We start from the raw sequence: 24,017 nt of genomic DNA, 5'->3' as shown, positions 1-24,017 counted from the left end.
AAATGAGAATAAGAGTTTAAGAAAATTTTAGAAACCATGTTAGTGGTTTACATAGTCTAATTTAGTGCAGCTGATAGCAATACAATTCTTTTGGAGAGATCTGTTTCCGTGGGAAGACTTTGGCAATTCTTGAACACATGAATCAGAAACATTGGCAAATAATAGGTAGTAAGAGAGAGGAACTCAGGGTGTTGTTGCAACCATTAAAATAATACAGCTATCTAAGTAGTAATGACATTGGTATTTTCATGACAGGGTGAATTTTCTTAGGACTTGATAAGAATTTCAAAGACTAAGAACACAAATCAAAGGACTCTGGGAAGAAATATCCTTGTCTTTGCCCAAAATATATATCAGTGCATAGTCTTAAAATGACCATATATGACCACAAAAGAATAAAGAACTTTTAAAGTGGTGAGAAACTGGGGAAATTTAAAATATGAGTTAGTCACCAAAATTAGCTTCCCTATCAGCTAGTCATGACTGGTTTGGCAGGCAAGGGAGAAGAGCAAAGTTGTAGAGAGTGGGCAGAAATTACATAACATCCTGCTCCTTTAATGGAATGTGTAATAGCTCTTTATATAATGGAGGGATATTATTCCTATTAAATCCTATTTAAAAGTGCAATATAACAGTAAAAAAATCACTTAGGAGATTTCAGATATAGGTGATAAAATGTTCATGTTTTCCAAACATTCCTTTAAAAATATTTTTAGACATATGAGTTCTATATCCAGCACAAGATCTCTCTCTCTCTTTATAGCTGACCTGTAAAATCATGATTGCCATCTTGTAAGCATCCAGAAGCAACCTCCTCCCACGCTGTAATATCAGCAAGGTAAACTCCACCTCTGAAAACAGCTACACAACCAACAATATCTAGTAATTTAATTTAATTCTTATAAATAGGAGTAATATTTCTATAGTTTCCCCATGTTCTTAAAAATGCACTAGACTCTTACAATTGTATAAAAAGCAAACAAACAAACAAACAAACAAACAAACAAATCTAGGAATAAATTTAACCAAAGTTGTAAAAGACCTATTCTTGGAAAATTATAAGAGACTGGAAAAAAAATTGAAGAAGGTACAATAATTGGCAGCATATATCATGTCATGAATAGGAAGAATTGGCATCATTAAAATATCCATACTTCCCAAAGCAATCTAGATTAAATACAAGTGCAGTTAATATGCCAATGATGTATTTTACAGGTCTTCAACAAATAATCCAGAAATTTATATGGAACCACAAAAGACCCAAAGTAGTCAAAGCAATCTTGAAAAAAAGAACAGAGTTGGAGGAATCATGCTACCTGATATCAAACTATAATACAAGGCCATAGTGATCAAAACAGCATGTTACTCATATAAGAACAGATATATAGATCAATGGAACAGAAAAGAGAGTCTAGGAATGAACTCACACATATAAGGTCAATTATTATTTTACAAAGGAGTCAAGAACATACACTAGGGTAAAGACAGTCTATTCAATAAGTGTTCTAGAAAAATTGGACAGATACATGCAAAATATTTATTCCCTCTCTCTCCCAGATCCTCAGATAGGTTAAAAAAAAAAAAAAAAAAAAAAAAAAAAAAAAAAAAAAGGCTGAAATCTAGAGAAGATAGTCTCTGACAAAGGAAACTTTTTCCTCTGAGATTGGTTGCAGATACAAATGTATTTGTAAGCATGAAAATAGAAATCTGAAGACTCCTTTCTTGATTTTCCCCAGAAACCCATATAGAATCTCAGAATTCCTAGTTAAACATAACATAATTAATGCCCTTCAATCACCAATGGTAAAATCCTATTTATTGTGTCACTACTGTAATGTTGGCCATCCTATTCTTAAAACCTTCCCTTCCTAAAGTCCTGAGGAAACTTCTCTCATCTTGGAATAACCTGTTGATAGTTTTTAAGAATGCATTCCTAAGTTTACATCCATTATATTACTTATATTTCTTTAGGATCATACAAAATGAATATAACCCTTCTGTCACATTTAATTCATTTAGCAAGTTTTATTGAGCATCTACTGTATGCCCAGCACCATTATAGGCACTATATATTCGCTGACGAACAAACCTATGTACCTGTTGTCATATAAATTAGAATCCAGATCCTTCCACCAGTTAGCAAAATCCCCATACAGACAGGGGCATATTAAGAAAACATTTCTTATGCATCTTTCAGGAATTGAATAATATTAATAGGAATTACATAGCAGGTGAATAGAAATGATGACAACCCATCTCCCTAAGAAATACTTTTTCACTCAGAATATAAAGCTATGGCTTAAAGTCTGCTTTTTTTTTTTTTTTTTTGCTTTTTTTTTAAATTCAAGATGTAAGGCTATGGCTTTGTTTTGAAATCAGTCAACAGTGATGCCTCTCAAAATTAAAAGCAGAAAGTCAAGAATTTATGTTTAATAAAGTTATTCATTGTTTTGACTCAACAACACAAAGAAAAGGACGATGAGTTGGCCAAGGGTTTAAAATAAAAAAGAAAGTTATTTTGTGAGGACTCTTTAGACATCTTTTGATAATTGTGACTAACAGTATTCAAATCTTCTTGTTTACTCTGACATGACTTCCTCATGCGGGATATTTCTGTGCTTGTTCTCAATGTCATTAAAATGTTACAATGGTTGTTCAAAACTGGACTTGCATTCAATTCTGGCCATTGATGATATATGAGGGGAAGTTAGCTGAAGGGACTAGGAAAGGCTTCCTTTCTTCTAAAATAAGTCAATGTCATTTGAAATGGGTGAAGTGAATCCATCAAGATGCCATCAAGATGAGATTTTAAATACTTGACCATCCTTGGTACTAAAGAAAAGTAAATAATCAAGCTTAAGGTAAATGAGCTCTATGTATAGCATAAATATTTATGTGCTAACCGGGTGTTCTCCAGGAAGTAGCCCTGAAGGGAATTCTTTTTATGTCTTACACATGTCTTAACATATTTGTATTCAACTTGAAGGACAGGTACACATTAGATATTCATAGTTCCCTCTACTTCTTGCCAAAAAGCCTTCATTTCTGGGAATGCTGATGATTAGTAATACCTTTTTAATTACATGGGTTAACTGAGGTTAACAACGTTCCTTAAAGCAAACACACACGTAGAGGCGTACACATGCCAAGGGAGACAAGTAGCAACAGAAAACAAATACAACATCCATTTTAAATGTAATTTTGAAGGCCAAAGGAACCTTTACACCTCAGCAACAGTAAGACTATCACTAGCTGAACAGTTCAACAAGGCTTAGACCATTCCTTTTCCACAGACTCAATTATGACAGAGAGAGAAAAATCAGGAAAACATACTTGACTTAAATCTTAATGCCTAATAGTAATGCCTAATACTTTGAAATGTCTGTTTTAGAGAGTAGAGGAAACCTTTCACTTTCCCAAATGTAGAGTAGAAGTTTATAATTAGGAATCTTTATTTTTCTTGAGTATCAAACAGGAAGAAGTTGCTCTCTCAAGGGAAAAGAATTACATACATAGTATTCAGGTCATCTTCACAGACTGAACAGTCCAATGTGTTTTCATATTCATCACCTAACATGGTAGGGAATCAAGGAAACTTGAAATTTTGCACAGGTTTTTCAATAATAAGAAAGAAAAAGATATCACCAAAAAGAAATATGTGCACCTGCAGGTGAACTCACTTTAGAAATTTATTATGGCTTCAACAGTAAAGGCGCCTGAGAAAAGGTGGGCTCTCTGTTTAATTCTCTGTGACTGTAGCTTCAGGTTTCGCTAACTACCCAGAAAGCCAGAATGCCCCCGAAGATAAAAGTCAGGCCTCAGGAAGGAGGTTAATAAATGTATGGAGTATGATTAACTGCCTGGGTATTATCTGTTAATTCAGAAATACATTGTTCTTTCTGGTGGTCTCCATGACTACCCACCATATGCTTTTACTATTAATCTCCTATAAAATAGAGACCCTGTCTTGGGAGGGATATGGGTTTCCCCCCAGCAGGCCACCACTGGGAGCATGTGGCTGCTTTTCCTGTGTATGTTTCTCCTGTTAAGCTATTATGAATTTAAATATAGTTACATGTCAGTTCTTCAGAATTAATCTTAAATTTAGGCTTTTGGTGCTTTTCTCCAGTAACAGCTAATTAAAGCAATAACTGATTATTATTTACATATTATCTTAAATAGGAAGTTGGACCCTTTAATGGGAAAACGTTTCTGGCTAGTTTTGGCTCTTAAGAGTTCTCAATCATCAATTCACTGAATTATAAAAAGAACTATTATCATTGATATGTGGACAAAAAATTCACTAGCTCACATCCCTATTACCCCCAGGTAATTACTGTCAGTTAACCCTGACAGTTACATCTCTCTAGCCAATGGTTGTTCAAAACTGGACTTGCATTCAATTCTGGCAATTGATGATATATGAGGGAAGTTAGTTGAACAGACTAGGAAAGGCTTCCTTTCTTCTAAAATAAGTCAGACTAAGAGAGGACTCCTTTATTTTCCCTCTGGACATTGTGTGTCAGTGTGACTCCTGGGATTGTCGTAGACACCTTGCAACTCTAACAGGAGCCAACTGAGAGAAAAGTTGATTTACTAACAGCTGCAAAGTAGAGAGATAGAACTTGGGTCTCATAGAATACAGATGAGCTGCTATATCAAATAGCACTATTAAGCCCTGTCTTTGGGTTTACTGTGATATTAAAGAATATTTGTTTCTTGTTTAAGCAAGTTGGAGGCTGAGTTTGTAATTCACTGCAATTAAAAACATCAAACTAATACACGTATGTAAATGTTAATTGAACAGCCTCAAGAATCATCTAGGAATATGAGTTTCTTTTGAAACTTCAGGAAAGATTTAATTCAAAGTATTATAATTCAACTTTTGATAGTTCAGACTATGGCTTTTGTAGGATGTTCATATAAAAACATTTTTAAAAATACCATAACCCTCTGAAGAAAGAAGCTATTGTATATATTTTATGAAGTTTGGAAGCAACTTGCCAGCATTTTCCAAGATGAGGAGGAGATAAACCAATATTTGCAAAATAATAATTAAGAAAAAAAAATAACTTCCCAGAATCAAATCAAGAATCTCTGATCTGAGGTTATTATTTTGTAGACAAATAGTAGCATATGCCATTTAACAGTAAAGAAAAAAATGAGATTTTCCACTAGATATTAGTACTTCAAACTAGGCAATAGGCAGGACAGTTACTGTTTTCCTCAAAAAAAAAAAAAATGTGCCAGGAATTCTCTTTTCAAATATTGACATAAGGTAAATTAAAAAGAAAAATGCTAAATTATTCCTTTTCTGTTTGATACAACTAGCTGACTGGATCCAGACTGGATCCATGCCTCCTATGTCAATTCTTCCTTTCTGTTTTAGTGGTATGAGATAGCCCAATGGTTTCTGACTAAATTCCCTTTTCAACTCAAATCCACTTCTGACAACTAAAGTAATTTTAACCATCCTCATCCAGCTCAGCATAAATGTTTCTTGAGAAACCCATTTTGCTACTCCAGACTGAGTATGAGAGAATATCTTAGGGGGCAAAAGCAGATTTTAAATAGTGTTAGTGTCTGAAAAAAAGAATTCATAAACTGTTAAGCACATATTCTCCTGACAAGTATTTTGTATTTTCATTGAACATTTTTGGTATGACATCCACAAAAAAAAATCTTTAATATTTTTTCTATAATTTAGAGACCAAATAGTGATACAAAGTGCTATTAATTATAATAAATTTGAATTTGCCATAAATAATAGCTCTATTATATATATGTACAAGGTGGGGCAAAGTAGGTTTACAATTATTTGTATGGAAAATGATAAAATGAATAAATAATAATACAAGAATAAACTCTTTCTCATACTCACAACTGTAAACCTACTTTAGCCCCACTCTGTGTATGACAGATGCCAAAAAGAATGTGCTATTAATATGCAATTTCTGGCAAACTATATAATGAAATGCATCAATATTTATTTTAAAACAATGTTGCTTTCAATAAGCAGCCAATATTTTGCTCTTAGCTTCTTGCATGATTGATTGGTGTTAAAGTTTTATGCTTCAGTGGTATTTTGCAATCCAGTTAAAAGGGAGGAGCTATGATTAAGATATAAATGTCCTAGATGAAAGAGGTCAACAATGTTCTCATTTACAACTGATACAATCTGCATATTCAATAAGCAAAATTAACATGTCCCAGAATCTTTGTCACATTTCTGACAGGCCCTGTGCGGAAGAAGTAATGAGTAGGTTAGAGTGCTGCATACAAAGAAGTTTAAGAGTTCCTCATTCTTGGAATTTTCCCCTCCAAGGTTGAGTTGCCTTATCATTGACTAGTAAATAAAAATATCATACAAGCCAAATGCTATTCCATTAGATTTATAATTTTTTAAATAGCCATTCTTTGAAGGTCTGAGTACATATTATATGGTTTCCTGATTGCTATAAAATAAAATCATCTAATTCCCAGAAGTTTTAAAAGACATATCGTATAATTATGGAATGACATAGAATAGTTGAACTTTAACTTTTGAGCCTTTTGAAGAAAACTTATAAATTATGTGTATAGTTTAAACAATATAAATGTTAAATTTTGTATTTGTAAGAGTACTTAGGGTTTTATTATTGAATTTCATACTCTTTTAGATCCTTCTTTTATTTCCATAAATGGATTAACAGAAATTTACTTCAGTGTTTTCATGAAAATCTATTAATCAACTTATACTATTATATATGGCTACAGATAAAACTCTAAAGAGGAATTACAGAAATAAAGCTTACGGCTATAGCCATAAGAATAGCCATATTTTATTAAGTATATTGTAGGATTTGGAATCCACTTTTATGTATATTCTTCTTTGCAGTTAAGTGTTATAAATGCAGCATTAGCATATGAGTCAAAGAAAATAGAATTCTAATAGGTAGCTTACATGATAAATAATGTTTGTTTCATTTATTCTAATGTACAGATAACATAATTGAAGCAGATAATTCAGTCCCAGGCACCTAGAACAGCTAATACATAACCTGTTGAATGAAAGTGCATCTTATTTAAAATTTATTCAATCATTCCCAGAAAGAAAATCATTAGGATTTTTTTATGCTTAAATCTGAACGCAACTTTACTATGTTCCTTAATAATAATTTGCAACTCTACCTAAGCCATCCAAATTTTCAAGTAAGGCAGGGTCCTGAGAGTGAGGACAAATAAATCCCTACAATTCAAACAGTTATGCACAACATTACTAACAAATTGGTTCAGAGTTCATAAATTTGTGAATGAAGAAATTCTTGGCTAATAAGCCATATCTTCAAATTGTCACAATGTTGTTATAAGAAGTGTTTAATATTCTTTAACAGCTGTTGTCAGCAAGAGAATGATGGCAGCTGACCAGCTAAATTAATTGAAAGAAGGGGAAATGAATGGTTTACCCAATTTTAAAATAGTAAATACTGACTAAATTCTTGCTGCTCTTGTAGAATACAGAAGCAATCCTAAGCATAATATAGTTCCCCCCTTCCCCCAAAAAATGACTCATGAAAGGCAAGGATCTAAGTCTGTGTTTACTTCTAAGGAAGACATATTAATTGAGTAAGCTTTGCTAAAAATGTGAAAGGCAGCCGTAGGTGGTTTGGCTCAGTGGATAGAACGTCCACCTGTGGACTGAAGGATCCCAGGTTTGATTATGGTCAGGGCACATGCAGACTCAACCCCCAAGAGGTAGCTGATTAATGATTCTCTCTCATCATTGATGTTTCTATCTCTCTCTCCCTCTCGATTCCTCTCTGAAATAAATAAAAAGATATTTTTTTAAAAATGTAAAAAAGTGAAGGTACTTGTCTTAACCATTTTATCTGATAATATCCCAAGTACCCAATCATAATACCTATGAGTTAATGTATTCTTAAAAGCGACATGATATACTACTATAAACAATGAAAATAAAAGGAATCAATCTTTCCTCTACCTTACCAATAGCAAATTAGTGGCCAGTACCACCTAAAGCAACCAAAGTTTGAGATTGGAAATGAAGCCATCATCAGACACTAGTAACCATCCAGGAGAAAGATGATTATGAAAGGATGAATGGTAAGTGGGAGGGGAGGGTAAGTAGTAGGGAGTTAATGGGACAGGAAATGCCTCGCAGACTTAGTAGAGCAGAGAGCTGAGATGATACCATTGATGCAGTTTCGAGGCAGTGTTCATGCTAATTGTCAAATCCAGTCTTTAACAGGTCTCCACAACTTGTTCAGGTCTACACATATGACCAAAATCATGATTTTAATGTGAACGATGGGAGCAACATTACTGACCTGATTTTTAATCTATTTTTATAAAAATTTTATCAAGATGAAACTGTAGATTCTCATTTTCTATCACTTCTCTTAAAATTTGACACCTCATTCATTTTAGGCCTTGTGCTTGTTCAAGTTTATTTGTCTGATTATACAAGAATCTTTCAATGGGCCTAAGGGAGCAGATAAAACATGTAAGGCAGTTGTTTGAAACCTTGGAGATCAAACAATTAACTGGATTTCCCCCCATTTTTTCTTTTAGTAGTGTGTAGACACACCCTATACTCTGTATTGCCCTGGATTTTTTTCTTCTATTTTTAAGAGTTAATTCTTGCCAACTTGCTCTATTATATTTCACCTGTTGGAATGTATGTTGAAGAATAGTTGACATTCTAGTATTTAAGCCAATATATTTTAGATAGTACAAAAATTTTTTCAAATGTTACCTTGATAGCTTTTTAAATTATGTACTTTTAAAGTTGCATTAGTCATTCCATATATTATATTCTAGAATAAATAAAACAAGATCTGAAGGAGTCTTGATAAGTTTGAACCATATGAAATTTCTGATATTCAGTTATTTTTAACTTAAAAAGGGTCAATTTCATATGGTCTCCACTAGTATATTATGCTACTGTATATTTTCTATAGTTATGTTTTAAATTAATTCATTTTTATTTTATATAAATACCTAAAATGTGGGTTGCTCTTTCCCCCAATGATAATGTTATATAAATTGTCCCATGCCTCAAAACAGCCTGCTTTCAAATTTTGAGCAGAAATAAGCAAGCAATTATAAAAACCTTAACAACTTTGCAAAATTATTTAAAAACAAGTCAATATGTTTTAAATACTGGCAACAACTAAAAAGAATCAAGTAAGAGTTAAAGTTTACTCATATATATATATTATTGGAAGAAAACATAATGTACAGAACCCAATGCATTTCTGATTTGTCTTTGAATTTGTCTAGTCCAGGGGTCTTCAAACTACGGCCCGCGGGCCACATGCGGCCCGCAGAGGAGTCTGATCCGGCCCGCCAGGTTTTTTGGGCAGTGAGCGCAGCCGAGGTGTTACAGTAGGAATTAGTAGTTCATATAGTCCGGCCCTCCAGCTCTCTGAGGGACCGTGATCTGGCCCCCACTTTAAAAAGTTTGAGGACCCCTGAGTCTATAAGCATTTATCTGATGCTTTTATCTCTTCTGTAATAAATTTCTAGAGTCTGAATATATATGTTCCTGAAATGATAAGGGTTCAAATGCTTCATAATAAATAAGGAAGCCATATAGTGATTATATGATTCAAGAGTATGAAAACTTTTTTTGGCTATTTGTCTCTAAATATCCATTCACCAGTACACAGTACTCCAATACACAATATCCTTTTTTATTTTATTGATTTTTTTACAGAGAGGAAGAGAGAGGGATAGAAAGTTAGAAACATCGAAGAGAGAGAATCATCGATCAGCTGCCTCTTGCACATCCCCTACTGGGGATGTGCCTGCAACCCAGGTACATGCCCTTGACCAGAATCGAACCTGAGACCTTTCATTCCGAAGGCCACTCTATCCACTGAGCCAAACCGGTTTTGGTACGATATCCTTTTTTAAGAGACTACTACAAATATTTGCTTAAAGCAACATAGACATAGCTTCTTAGTCAAATACTGGTTTCCATGCAGTCTTCCTACATTTGTTGAATGGTGTTAAGAGGTCCTATTTAGATCTTCACAAAGCTTCATTAAGTACAGTAGAAAATTTTTCAGTACTTAATGTTTTAAAAATACATTTCACAGATTTATGATTTAGATAAACAAAAGTAGACTGTGGCATGTTATTATGCAAACTAAAATGTCTTGTAAATAAAAGACATCAGTTATCACCATCAGCATTATCATCAAATCCAGGAATTATAAAATAAATGAAGTGAATTAGAAAAAATGTTTTTGGGAAAAGTACAAATCCTTACATCATACTTATATTTATAATTCACATCCATTTGTTTGTTAAGTTGGTTATTATGTCTCCTCCTCTAGATTGTCAATCATAAAAATAGAGAATGTGTTTTATTTATGTGTGTCTGTATGTGTATTTGTTTATGTGTATGTGTAAACATGTACTGTATACACATAACACATCCTGTGTATGTATAATATATGTAGGTGTATACATATATTTTGTGTGAATAGTGTGCTACTGGTAATAAGCATTTGTTGAATTAATGAAACTTTAAAAGCTAGTCTTATAAACACTTATCTGATTCTTTTATCTCTTCTGTAATAAATTCCCATCAGCACCACAACATATATACATAGGTGTCCTTGGAATTTATTCTCTCCACTGCTCAGATGTGTTTTTTTTTTACCTTCTTAATTACTGTAACTCAAATATCTCATACACCCTTTTGAATAGGTATGTTAAAAAAAAAAAAGGGTAAGTTTGAAATTTTCATTTATTGCTAATTAACCTCTCCTATTTCTCAGCATCTGTTCTTTGGCTCTAGGCATATTTTATTGTACATCAACCCAGGATTGTTGACAGTCTATGATGGACCAGGCAATATGTTTGGCACTGGGAATGCAGAAAGCTGTCTGTTTAACTGAAGAGATATAATTGAAAAACAAATAATAATACAGAGAAGTGCCAACAGCAATATAAACAATGTCTTATGCAAGTTTGATAGGAAGGCTGTGCTTCAGGAACAATTAAGATGCAGGATGTGGGGGTAGGAGAAAAATTTCACAGTAACTTTGATCAGAATCTTGAAAGAAGACTATAATGTCTCACCAAAGCTGGGAAGGAACATTAATTGGAGGCATATAGTGATTATACGTATAATTCAAGAATATGACAACTCTTGAAGACAGAAGACACATGTACATAGGTAGTCTTCCTGCCACTCCCTTTATTTAGCTCTGCAACTGTACCCAGAAGACAAATGAACCATCAAGCTGCTTTGTCCCACCCTAACAGTTCTAAATTGCAAATTTCATCATTTCTTCCTCTTGTTTAATTTTCACTCAACTCTCCTAATGAAGTTCAGATATTTTAATCTGGCACAAAAGTCCTTTTGTAGTCTGACTGTTCACTTCATTTTTATCTGATAACTAGAGGCCCGGTGCACAAAATTCGTGCACAGGGTGTGGGGGTGTCCCTCAGCCCAGCCTGCACCCTCTCTAATCTGGGACCCTTAAATGGGCAGTTGGACATCCCTCTCACAATCCAGGACTGCTGGCTCCCAACTGCTAGCTTGCCTGCCTTCCTGACTGCCCCTAACCGCTTTTGCCTGCTAGCCTGATCACCCCTAATCACTCCTCTGCCAGCCTGATTGATGTCTGACTGCTCCCCTGCCAGCCTGTTTGCCCCCAACTTCCCTCCTCTGCCGACCTGGTCACCCCCAACTGCCCTCCCCTGCAGGCCTGGTCTCTCCCAACTATCCTCCTCTGCTAGCCATCTTGTGGCAGCCATCTTGTGTCCACATGGGGCAGTCATCTTTGACCACATGGGGCAGCTATCTTGTGTGTTGGAGTGATGGTCAATTTGTATATTACTCTTTTGCACAATAGTTATTTGTAAGTATATCTCAATTCTCTTGACCTTTGTAAGGGCTATATTCTCAAACCCTAGAATATTTCCTTCTAATAATTCTACTTGCTTTATAGTGCTAAATTCAATTATTGTATATGCAGAGAAGCTTCTATAAGATTGTGTGGTTACTCTTCTAGCACCTTGCTTATAGTATTTTATTTTTACACTTATCAGAGTGTGCCATCATGTGGCTTATTGATTTGCTTCTTGCCTCTGAGGTCTCTACTGCTGATAATCATATCTCTAATCTCTACCTTACTGTGGAGAGTACCAGATATATGGACTAGTAAAAAAAAAAAAGTAAACCCTGGGGTAATTTAAATGATTCTCTAGTACCTTAAGAAAATTAATGATCTCCATATTCTCCATATTAACTAGCTATTAACTCTTTAGAAATCATAAAATTTAATTATTCCAAAGAAATTTAATACTATCTAATGTAATGTTTTTAAACATATTTTTTTTTACCATGACCCACAATAAAAAAAAAATCTATATCACAGTATGGGACATACACATAAGCAACAGTTTCATAATATAATACACTTAACTAATTTACTACTTGGGATATATTAAAATATAATAAAATTAATATTGGATAGTAGCTCATCATTATTTAACACAAAAAACACACAAACAAAATAGTACCAAAATAAAACAAATAATGAACCAATAAAAAATAGCTTTGTTATCATTCAAAACAATGATTTCAAGTCCCAATAATGGTGACAACCTCTTCCCTAATTATTTTACAGTAAACTCTCTCCACAGTTTATAACTAAAAAAGCGAAGTCTTGAGAGGTGACTTGTTTAGACAAATAAGTGTAAAGCTGAATCTATATACATCTAAATCTCATGCTACTACTCCTACTACACCACAATGAAAAAGAGGTAACTTCTGCTAAGAAGCTTTGCATATCTAGCTCATCTGTTCCTTGATACTTTATATGTTGGGCAAAATGAATTCCATTAGTAATCATCTTATCTTATCTCACTGGCACAATCCATAGTTTTTGACAATATCATCCTGGAATGCAATTAGAAAGAATACTTAAAATCCTCAAACCTATAAACTCTGAATTAAAGCTGATGAGGCTCAATATAGAAATTTCATGTCTGCAATGAAATTTCATGTCATTTTTCAGAGTGGAAAAATGAGTGAGTGGAGATGACATCAAAAATTGGGAAGAGGAAAACCAAGCTAGTAGAAAAGCCATACACACAATTCTGAAAAAAATGAGAACAGAACTTCAAGTTCTCTGCTCATGAATTTTTTAAAACTAAAATCATTAGCTTTTCATAGTTATATAAATATTTGTTAAATATAATTATAAGCTTTTTTCACTGCACTTTTTTTTTTACTCTCTTCTTATCTTGGTAAATGAGAAATACACTTCCTTGTCTTTAATAAAAATTTCGGATAATATGTTACATCATGCTAACATGAAAGGGTCTGTGGTGGACCCATGTGCATGACTCATGCTGTTATTTGAGAGAGCAAAACACTTATCAGATAATGTCAGAGCCTACAAGCCTAAAGTATTATATTTCATTAAAGACAAAATCAAATAACTGAACACTTATAATTATCACAAAATCATGAACACACTTGACACATTAGCCAGTGCAGAATATGTGGGAAACTAGTGTCAGCAGAGAAATCCAGAAGCTCTGTAAGAAGTCTAGTTAGACTAAGCAGGAGTTTAAATGAAATCACTCTGATCAAATAGCAGTTATTCACTAACAAATCTATAAAGCAATAGCCTGAAATTATTTAGATATAAACATATACAAATTCTTTGCCTTAAATTTATTAATTAATCAATTAATCCATTTTGGAGTTGAATTATGACAATTGTCACAGAGTCTAGATTTTGTTAACTCAATAATTTTTAGATACCAATATTTTAATTTTCATTATTTCATTCATATGTTGCTACCATACTTTCCATTGTTTAGTAAGAGAAACAAAAACTCTAATTGACTCCCCTCTTAAATTTATTTTTAGTTTTTCCAGAGTATACCTCTAAGGCAACATAAGACACAAATTTATACAAAGCTATTTGATCATATTAAATTACATGAACTGTATTAAAAACTTTACTCTTTGAAGCACAGGTTCTTCTAAATGTTTAAATAAAACAATTTATTACTACATATAATTTCTATTTTTATTATTTAGAAAGGACTACATTGGTTCATTTGGTTGTAAAAAAACAAAAAAGAAAAACAAAACAACAAAAACTCCTATACTTAAAAACAACAAAATAAAACTTTTAACACAAAAGGCAATAACACATGAAAAATTCTTATTTTTAAAGCACTCTCCACCAACCATCACCTGTACTTTGTGACCGAAGAGGTGTAAACCTCTCTCCCTGTAGATAACCCGACTGAGAAAAGCAAGCTAAGGTGAGTACTTACGCATACATCATGGACCCAGAACTGGGGCAGCTTCTATCCAGACACCATCTGATCTATATCAGCCAGGTCAGGGCTAGGAGGCTGGAAAATAATCACAGTCAATGCTAAGAAGAAAAGAAACAAGTCCGGCAGGTTCAGCGACTGAGGTCTGCAACCAAGACATAGTCTGATAAGAACATGATCGATGTTGTGACAGCCGGTTCCGCAGAGGAGCTCCAAGCAACGAAGGCCACAAGGTGCAACTGCGGGTGATTCATGGAGGCCACACTTTTCCAGTTGGGGAGGTATGATCGGCACTGAGGCGTGGCCCCAATGTGTTTTGAAAAAAACAACAACAAAATATTAGAGTACTTTGGTGGCACTTCTTCACTGGGATTTGTATCTCTTCCCTTTGAGGGAACCGTGAGTGATGGTGGTGTAGGAAAGACCTGGGCTACAGGCCAGGATGCTTGTTTTTGTCCCCTTGATGGTGTGACCATGGGAGAGCTGCTTAGCTCCTGGGGACTTATTTTCCTCACAGAGTAGAATGGCAGAGCCGTAGAAGCTTTTCTAACACTGTCCATTTTAGCTCTAAATAGAACAGATTTTATTGTAAGAGTGTACCCCCAAAAAGGAAATTTTTTTTCACAACAGTGATAAATATCATAGTCTTAGTGCATGTGAACTCCCCATTATTCATACATATTCACTTTAGATAATTATATTCATCCACAGACTTTAAGTCTCAATACACAAATGTCCAATGAAGATCAGTAAAGTTGTAGGATGGATAATTTTTTAAAATACATTTTTATTTATTTCAGAGAGGAAGGGAGAGGAAGAGAGAGATAAAAACATCAATGATGAGAGAAAATTATTGACCAGCTGCCTTGTGCCTGGCCTGCCCTGGGAATGGAGCCCAACCTGGGTATATGCCCTGAACTGTGACCTTCTAGTTCATAGGTTGATGTTCAACCACTGAGCCAAGCCAGCCAGGCAGGATAGATAATTGTAAGAGTTACTTTTAAAGTTTCTGAGCCAGGGGAAAAAAAAGCTATAAACACACATTGTGTTGTTCATACAGAGTTACCTTTATTTAAAATACTGCAAATACAGTATTACTCTAACATTAAAACTTCATTATAATAGACTGCTAAGCATTAATATGAATATATTTCCTAAAACACTTGCAAATGGAAAACTGAAGCAGACTGACAGTATGTATAATCATCAACAATATAACAAAATATGTGAAAATATATTTTGGGACGAAAAATAAATCTCTGAATAAATATTTCACAAAACTTAACAGATCACTTAATTAAATTGAAAATATTAACTTACTTTAGCAAAAGTAGCTTTGTTCTTTGGGTGTTTGATTTTTCTCGAGTAAAAACTTACAAAAATCTAACAAAAAGGTACAAAAAAGTTATTAGTTTATGATTATGACCCATTATTATTTTGATTTTTTATATAGTAGTACTTGTGCTAACTTTAAATTCGCTTTGTGCAAATATGCTTTTAAAATGGTTTTAGTAGTTACATTACAATGTTTCTCATTCATAAACAAATATTTTCATTTTTTTGGTTAAAACTCATGAAAATATTCTGTTCTTTATATTAGTAAATAATAATGCAGTAGAAAATATACTCTGTGGCTTAAGTGAAGAAAATTATGCTAAGCATGTCCAAAGTAAGAACAGGAGCCAGCTTTGAGGCTTTTAGAATGAGATGTCGTATGTACAATTTCTTCTCCTAGTTAAGAAAGTCAGCATTTTCATATTACATCAGAAGGCTGGGGTGGGGGCTTCCAGAGGTACGGTAATATTTAACTAGTGAATGATCACAGTAGAAACTATTTTATTTTAAAAACCTCAAAAATAGAGGTTCAACTGCTTCCCATGGGAGCCTTTCCTGCTATGCATTCTTTCAAATTATCTTCAATTTGGTTTTAAAGGTTCTATTTCTATGTTTGTTTTTAGCTTTCTCTCCTACTTTTACTTCCAGTGAATATATGGAATAACTTATTTTTATTCTCTGTGGTGGAGTGGGATGGTGGAAAAAGCACCTGCTCCTGGGTTCAGTTCCTGGTGTTATCATTAACTGAACTTGAGAATGTTCTTAACTGTTTACATTTCAGTTTCTCCCGCTGTAAAATGAGGATAATACTTGTATGTAGTTTAAATGAGACTTAAAATAGTTCCAGGTCCATAACAAAGCTCTCAAAAATTAGGGATCTTATTCTCTCTCTACTCTCAACCCCTCTCTCCTTCCAAGATTCACTGTATTGCTAATTGCTTTCAGTAGACTTCAAAAGTGATATTTTTCTAACTCTTCTCTCTGTATGGTTCTCTTTTCAACAACACATTGTCTCTAGTCCTTTGCTTTACTTGTGATAAATAAAGACTTTGATGTATTATGTTCTATAATAATTAATGTAACATATGAAGATTTTTAAATTAATTTTCTTTTTAAGGCTGAAGAGTGGTCAGCTAATTCTGAGGGTTAGCAGGCATTAGTAATTTGTACTATAGTAATGAAATTACTTCATGTGAATTTTATTTCATTGGTTCTCAGCATCCTCAGTCACATGTGGGCAGGCACCATACTGGTTTCTACTGCTGCATTGTTGAGTGATTGATTATCAGTCAAAGACAATGAGTGGATGATGCAAAACATCAATGATGAAAAGTCAGCAATAAGATGACATTGTACCAGGACATTAAGGGGAAAGTTAAGATGCTCTCAAATTGATTACATTTCTTCAGCATCCAAAATAAAATAAAGAAATAGAAAAAGATAACCAGAGTTTATAATGGGATTGTGTACATTTCCCTGTAATTGCAGACTTGATAATAATTAACTAAATTTATGAACTTAATTAAATAGTTATCAGCCAAAAAATAATTTAATCTCATACTTACTAATAGCCTAAGTTTTGAGGGCTGATCTTATATTTTGCTTTGCACTTAGTGAGGCAATTAGTGTACTATTTTTTTCCATTGAAGAAAGAGCATAAGAGGATTTAATGAAGGATCACATCTTCACTTATATGAGCACTGCTAAAGGGTGATAAAATAGAAGAGTGGAAACTCTTGAGGGAGAAAATAAGTCATGTGGATTAAAATGGATGGATCATTGGCTTAAAGAAAAGGAGACCAGAGTAGGTGGTCTTTCCCTAATTTATATAATATTAATAAAATCCCAGTGGTCATAACACCATAAGGACCAAAGACCAATCATCAGGAAGCTGCATGTGCAGCGAGGCACGTGGGTGGGCAGGGCCACACGATTTTGCACGATGACATCTAGTATATTATAAGAATTAACAGAAATTATTTGTCCAGAAAACGAAAGTAACAAAAACTAGGACATTCACTGTAAGATTAACTTCATCTCATTAACATATAATGAGATCACTTACATGTGCTCATTAGATTATGAAATTGAAGCAATCAATAAATAATATATATGCATTTTTTTAAATTTCAATTCATAGATCCTAGAGTTGTTTGAACCAGTGTTCAAGACAACCTTTTTTTCAGATCCTAATTATTTCTTTTGGAAACCTTTTATTTTTAAGCAAAATATATGTTTCACATACAAAAGAAATTATTTTATTTCAATGTGAATAGCTTAATTACTTCATTGTAACTACCTTTAAAGTTGTAGACATATTCTACTATCATTCAAATATAAAATACTAAAATGATGTTCTTGTTGATAAATATCTATAATGGTAATTAAAACAATTTTTTTTTTGTTTTAAGCAGTAGAGTAAGACTTTAGGAGCTAACATAGCATTTTTTTATGGTCTTCTCGTGGTTTTAGAAGTTTCTATTTTTAGTTGTACAATAGTAGAATCAAGTAAACATCAAAGGTGAAAAATATATCAATTTTTATATTCTAGAAATTTTCAAAACCACGAAATCAGTTCAGTGGAGTCATTGTTAGAGGATGAGGCTAGAGAGCAGATGTAAACCAGAAATTCTTTTATTTTCATTTATTTTTTTTTTTGGTTAATCAGATATTTTTTCCATTGATTTTTATTTGTTTTTAATATATTTTTATTTATTTCAGAGAGGAAAGGAGAGGGAGAAAGAGATAGAAACATCAATGATGAGAGAGAATCATTGATCAGCTGTTTCCTGCATGTCTCCTACTAGGGATCGAGCCTACAACCCAGGCATGTACCTTACCTGGAATGGAAACCCGACCTCCTGGTTCATAGGTCAATGCTCAAGCACTGAACTAGGGGTGTCGAACTCAATCAGAGAAGGGGCCAAAATCTAAAATCCAGCCTAAATCGCGGGCCGAATGGTTTACTGAACAGTCATAAACTGACAATGTCATAAACTGACAGTGGAGTGCAGTGATGACAGCGTGGTGCGGGCCACATTGCAAGGCCTGGCGGGCTGGATTTGGCCCGCGGGCCTTGTGTTTGACACATTGACTGAACCATGCTGGCCAGGCTAAAGCAATCTGTCACAGTCACATTATTGCTGAGCACTCTTTAGCAAATAAGATTAATTTCTATCTACAAATACCTTGCAATTGATCAAAGAAGACAAACATCAAATAATCATAGCAAATTATGTCTGCTCTCACGATATAGCAGACATAATTTGCTACAGGAGCATACTTAACTACAGTGAGGATTCCAGAATTCAGAGAAGCCAAACAAGCAACATTTACTGTCACCAAACATTCACACAGTTTTATTTCATTCTATCTTTAAGTAAGTTTCTCACCTTGCATTTCATATTTTGCCAAGTAAAAATAGTCTTTAATCTCTGGAAAAGTTTTGTGAAACGTATTAATAGGACTCCATGAAATATTTTAAAGAATTTTCCAACTCCTTCCTTGCCCCAAATTAATGATAAGTAATACGGAATGGGAGAGAAGTGGAAAGGAATTTTTACCCAATGTTTTATTTTACATATTAGGTACAAAAAAGATGAGGGATTCATAGCAGGTTCTGGAAAAAAGAAATCTAGCTTTAAATTATGCATTGTTCCCCAACATTCTTTTAACTCATGATTATGTAACTCTCTTTTAGGCATTATAATACCTTAGACCCAAAAGTTTTGGTAACTCTTAATAATTATGAAGAAAATATATTATTTTAATTCATATTTTAACTTCTAAGACAAAACGGGTCTGATTTTGGTTTTGCTTTTCCCCCAAATCTTATGTTGAGGAGAAAGTGAGGAAACAATATGGAATTTTGTGGTTTTGTTAGCAATTTTCAGCACATACAGAGAAGAAATTTAGAAAGATATGGCAATCAAGTTAAGAAACACTTTGATCCTTTTGCTCTTTAGTAAATATTATAGAACTAAGGAATTTCTCCTAAAACATTTGTAGTGGAATTTTACAAGATAGGTAGAAAACTGTTATTTGTTTCCAGAATTGTTAGTTATTTTTTATTTCATTGTGTTTTTTTTTTACAGAGAGGAAGGGAGAGGGATAGAGAGCTAGAAACATAGATGAGAGAGAAACATGGACCAGCTGCCTCCTTCAAACCCCTCACCAGGGATGTCTTTTTTATTTCATTGGTTTTTTACAGAGAGGAAGGGAGAGGGATAGAGAGCTAGAAACACAGATGAGAGAGAAACATGGACCAGCTGCCTCCTTCACACCCCCCACCAGGGATGCACCCGCAACCAATGTACATGCCCTTGACCGGAATCAAACCTGGGACCCCTCAGTCCGCAGACCGACGCTCTATCTACTAAGCCAAACCAGTTTCCGTCAGAATTGTTAGTTTTTCTAATGTGAATTGAATGTGTTCCAATATTTTCCAAGTGATATCTATACAAGGACTGAACACATTTTCATATGGTTTGTTTCTTGGATAACTTCACTACGAGTTTACTGTGTGATCTTTGACTAACAATTTAGATTAAGTGATTTAATGGCCTTATTCCACTCACTCATAAACTAGTAGATTTCAGTGAAATGTAATTTTCAAGGAAAGTAGTTTTTAATTATACAAAAACAAATTTCTGGGGCTAAATTTAGTTATTTGGGCTGTTAAGTTAATGTTGGAAATAAAACTTGGAAGAAAAATTTGGTATATTTTCAAAGTTGAGTTTTATTCTTAATTATTTAAAAAAAAAAAACTTTCTGTGGAAGCATGTGGTCTGAGACATTCAGTCTGAGAATGAGGAAAGTGAAAAATACTTACCTCTACTCTCAATTTTTGAATGACATCATTAATATCATGATGATATTTAGAAACCTTCATTTTCTCATTTTGATAAGCCAAGACTGGTTGCCCTGAGCTGTGTAGATCGCAGAGGTGATGTGACTGGTTCTGATAGCACTTCTTCACATAGTCCTGTTTGCTGAGTTTATATGTTAAAATAACGTCTAGGAAATATTTCCTGCTGCCAGAACTTTTTTTAAGGATTGTTCTCAAGGAATAGTTTATTGATTTTTAGAGAGAGAGAGAGGAAGGAAGAAGAGAGACACATCGATGTGAGAATGTAACATTGTTTGGCTCCTCCTACATGCCCCATACTAGGGATGGAGCCAGCAACCTGGGTGTGTGCCCTGACCAGGAATCAACAACAATCAACTAAGCCATACCAGCCAAGGTATTTTCTGCTGCCAGAATTTTAAAGAACCACTCCCAAGAGAAAACCTTTATTTTTGCCAATTTAGCTTCTATTATTAACCTTTAGAATGAATCTAGACTAGTTTGATACAGTCTTCAAAGAGAAGGGCTTACCCTCCATGAGGGGGTGAGGCACAAGGTCATCAGCAGAGGTTTGGGAGAAAACTCGTAGAACTTACTGTACATTTATTTTTTAATCTAAAGAATATTAATAAAAAAGCAAAACATCACTAATGTTTAATACTTTGATTAACATAGGAATCTTTATTCAGTCTTGGATCTCAGGTTGTAGGGTACCTATGGCATCCCAGATACCCTAAGGAAAGACTAGGAGTTCAATAGACAATGACACTGATATTTGTTGATTTGCTTTCATCCTATCTAGTTGCATTGCAATTTATGTTTACTTGTTTGGGTGCATTATTTATGAATAAAATGATCTGCTTTTAATTATATTCTCTTTACAGAATAGAAAGGATTGAGGGTAAGTAATAAATAAACAGAGGTTTGACCTGTTGGGAAGTATTACTTCTTTCAGAGGAGCATGGGAAAAAGTATAAAAATTTTTTCTCTACCTTTAAATATTATAATACCTCCTTTTAAAAATATAAGTAAATTTTAATTACTACTGGATTAATACCCACTATTCTAGTCTCTTCTATAATACCTCCCCACATCACTCAGAATTAACCACTGCCGCCATTTTTTTGTGTACAACATTCCTAAATGAGAAAGCATGCACTATGAATATGATCTACTAACATTTTTCAGTGTGTACTTTCAAAAAATCATAAGGTTATTCTCATTTAGAATCAAGTGGACTAAAATACTCTCATCTTTATCAAATGAAATTGTATCTGAGTAACACAGACTAATCTACTTTTCATTATTGTATATTAGCTGTATCTCATTGACTTTGACTGAAAGAAAAAAAAAATGTGCCAAACTGACCAACACACCACAAGTTCCTCGGGCAGGATTTAATCCAAAAAGACTATTTGTGACACGGACACTAAATAATCTTTTATTTATTTTTTCATAATTTTTAAATTAAAGGAAGTCCTTTAAGACCTCAAGTAAATGATTCCTATACTAGGTTCTCTGGGTTTTTCCCCCAAACATTTTTTCTTTCTTTTATGAATTAATCCATTCTCATGACTTTATAGAACTCTCTTCTATTCAGACAATTCCTAAATCTGTATTGTCACTTTACTCCTCACTGAAGTTGTAATCCTATAGATGCCTACTAACTTTTTGTTTCATGACCACATGCAATCATGTATTTTTTAAAATGTCTTATTGCCCACCTATTTGCCAGGCACTATGCCTATCACATCACTAAGTCTAAAATGCTAAATATGACACTACCCTGCTCTCAAAGAATTTTACGGACTAGTTAGGTATCTCAAAACCAACAACTCTTTATGCCTACACCTTCTCTGCCTTTATCAGTGGCATCACCTAATGTCCCAAACATCTACACTCAAAATTTGAAAGGTATCCTTGACTCAGTCCTCAATTTCATTCTTTAATAATTATTTCTTCAAATTGTGTCTTTGGTTCATATATTCCTTTTTCTTCCTAACCTAGCTTAGACTGTTATAACAGCTTTTCATCTGAACTCAATGACTTGTTTTCCTTTTCTTCAAATTCACCATCATTTTCATTAAAGATGAATAGCCCAAAAGCATGGTTTTCATTATGTGACTATTAAAAAACATCTTTGAATGGCTTTCTATTTTATACTTCATCAAAAATGTGTTCAATGAAATTAAAAACACTCTAAGAATAAAATACATTCCAACCATATTTCCCATGATACATCACATCATGAACTTTAAGTCTAATCTAGTTTCTTATCCCTAAAATATCTAATATTCATTCTGCCTTTACATTTCTCTCCTATTATCACAGCTTCCTTCCCACTGGGTTGTTGCCCCTATTCTCTCATTTAAATATGACCCTTGGTAAAAGCACAACTCAATTACCACTTTTTTAATGAAACCCCTGACCATTTAAGAGAGCAGTTTAAAATGCAGTAGGTAGGTACTGACTGCTTTGATTCAAATTTTTGCTCTGCCACTAACTTTGTGACTTTAAATAAGTCACTTAATCTCTGTGCCTCAATTCATTCATCTGTGTTTTAAAAAAAAAAAAAAAAAAAAAAAAAAAAAAAAAAAGAGCTGAAACCGGTTTGGCTCAGTAGATAGAGCGTCAGCCTGCGGACTGAAAGGTCCCCGGTTCGATTCCAGTCAAAGGCATGTACCTTGGTTGTGGACACATTCCCAGTAGGGGGGGGGGGGGGTGCAAGAGGCAGCTGATCGATGATTCTCTCTCATCGATGTTTCTAACTCTCTATCCCTCTCTCTTCCTCTCTGTAAAATGTCAATAAAATATATATTTAAAAAGAGAGACAGAGAGAGAGAGAGACAGAGAGAGAGAGAGAGAGAAAGAGAGAGAGAGAGGGAGAGAGAGAGAGAGAGAGAGAGAGAGAGAGAGAGAGAGAGAGAGAGATGAAAATCGCATCTATCATTCAGAGTAGTTGTGAGTAACAAATGGAGAAAATGAATGTAGAGGACCTGGGAAAGTAACTAACAAGAGTAATCACTCAATAAACATTTCAATAAACATTACATCATCCTCATATCCTCATCAATGGTTTAGCAGTAATGGCAATTCACTCCGGAACTCTAGCTCCTGTTCTGATAGACCTTTCTAACACTTATCATCTATGACGCATAATTTATCCCGTACTGATATACAATTTTATATTCATTGCTATGGCTTTATGTACTCTAGTTTCATCTCAACTATATTTAAATTTTAAAACCAAAAACTTTTGGTTGCTGAAATAACTATTAGTGTTTGCTACAGCTGTTTAACTAACATTTATTGACTGATATTTTTTAGATTCCAAGATATTCATTTTTACCCTATACATAACTTCTAAAAGTTGAAACTATGATTTTCACTGCTTTTACTTTCACTTTAGAAGTACATTTTTTTCTATGCATAAAAATTATATTGTTAGCTTTCCAGGACTCTTTGTCTGCTTTAGTTGCTATGAAAAAGAAATCTTTTAATGAATAGCACTTAA

The 24,017-nt window shown here is 33.8% G+C and overlaps 1 protein-coding gene across 1 annotated transcript in view; it reads right to left on the bottom strand.

The window, feature by feature from the left end:
* TMPRSS11F (transmembrane serine protease 11F) overlaps positions 1–24,017 on the bottom strand; it is a 68,156-nt gene that overhangs the window by 37,221 nt on the left and 6,918 nt on the right. The window contains exon 2 of the mRNA XM_084890260.1: positions 14,320–14,400. Coding sequence (XP_084746386.1) covers positions 14,320–14,330 — 11 coding nt within the window. The 5' untranslated portion in view covers positions 14,331–14,400. The remainder of the gene's footprint in view (positions 1–14,319; positions 14,401–24,017) is intronic.

This window comes from Pipistrellus hanaki (assembly GCF_964339955.1).
Source record: "Pipistrellus hanaki genome assembly, chromosome: 1".
NCBI lineage: Eukaryota > Metazoa > Chordata > Mammalia > Chiroptera > Vespertilionidae > Pipistrellus > Pipistrellus hanaki.
The sequence above is the reverse complement of the archived record's forward strand: the minus strand, read 5'-3'. Positions and strand labels throughout refer to the sequence as shown.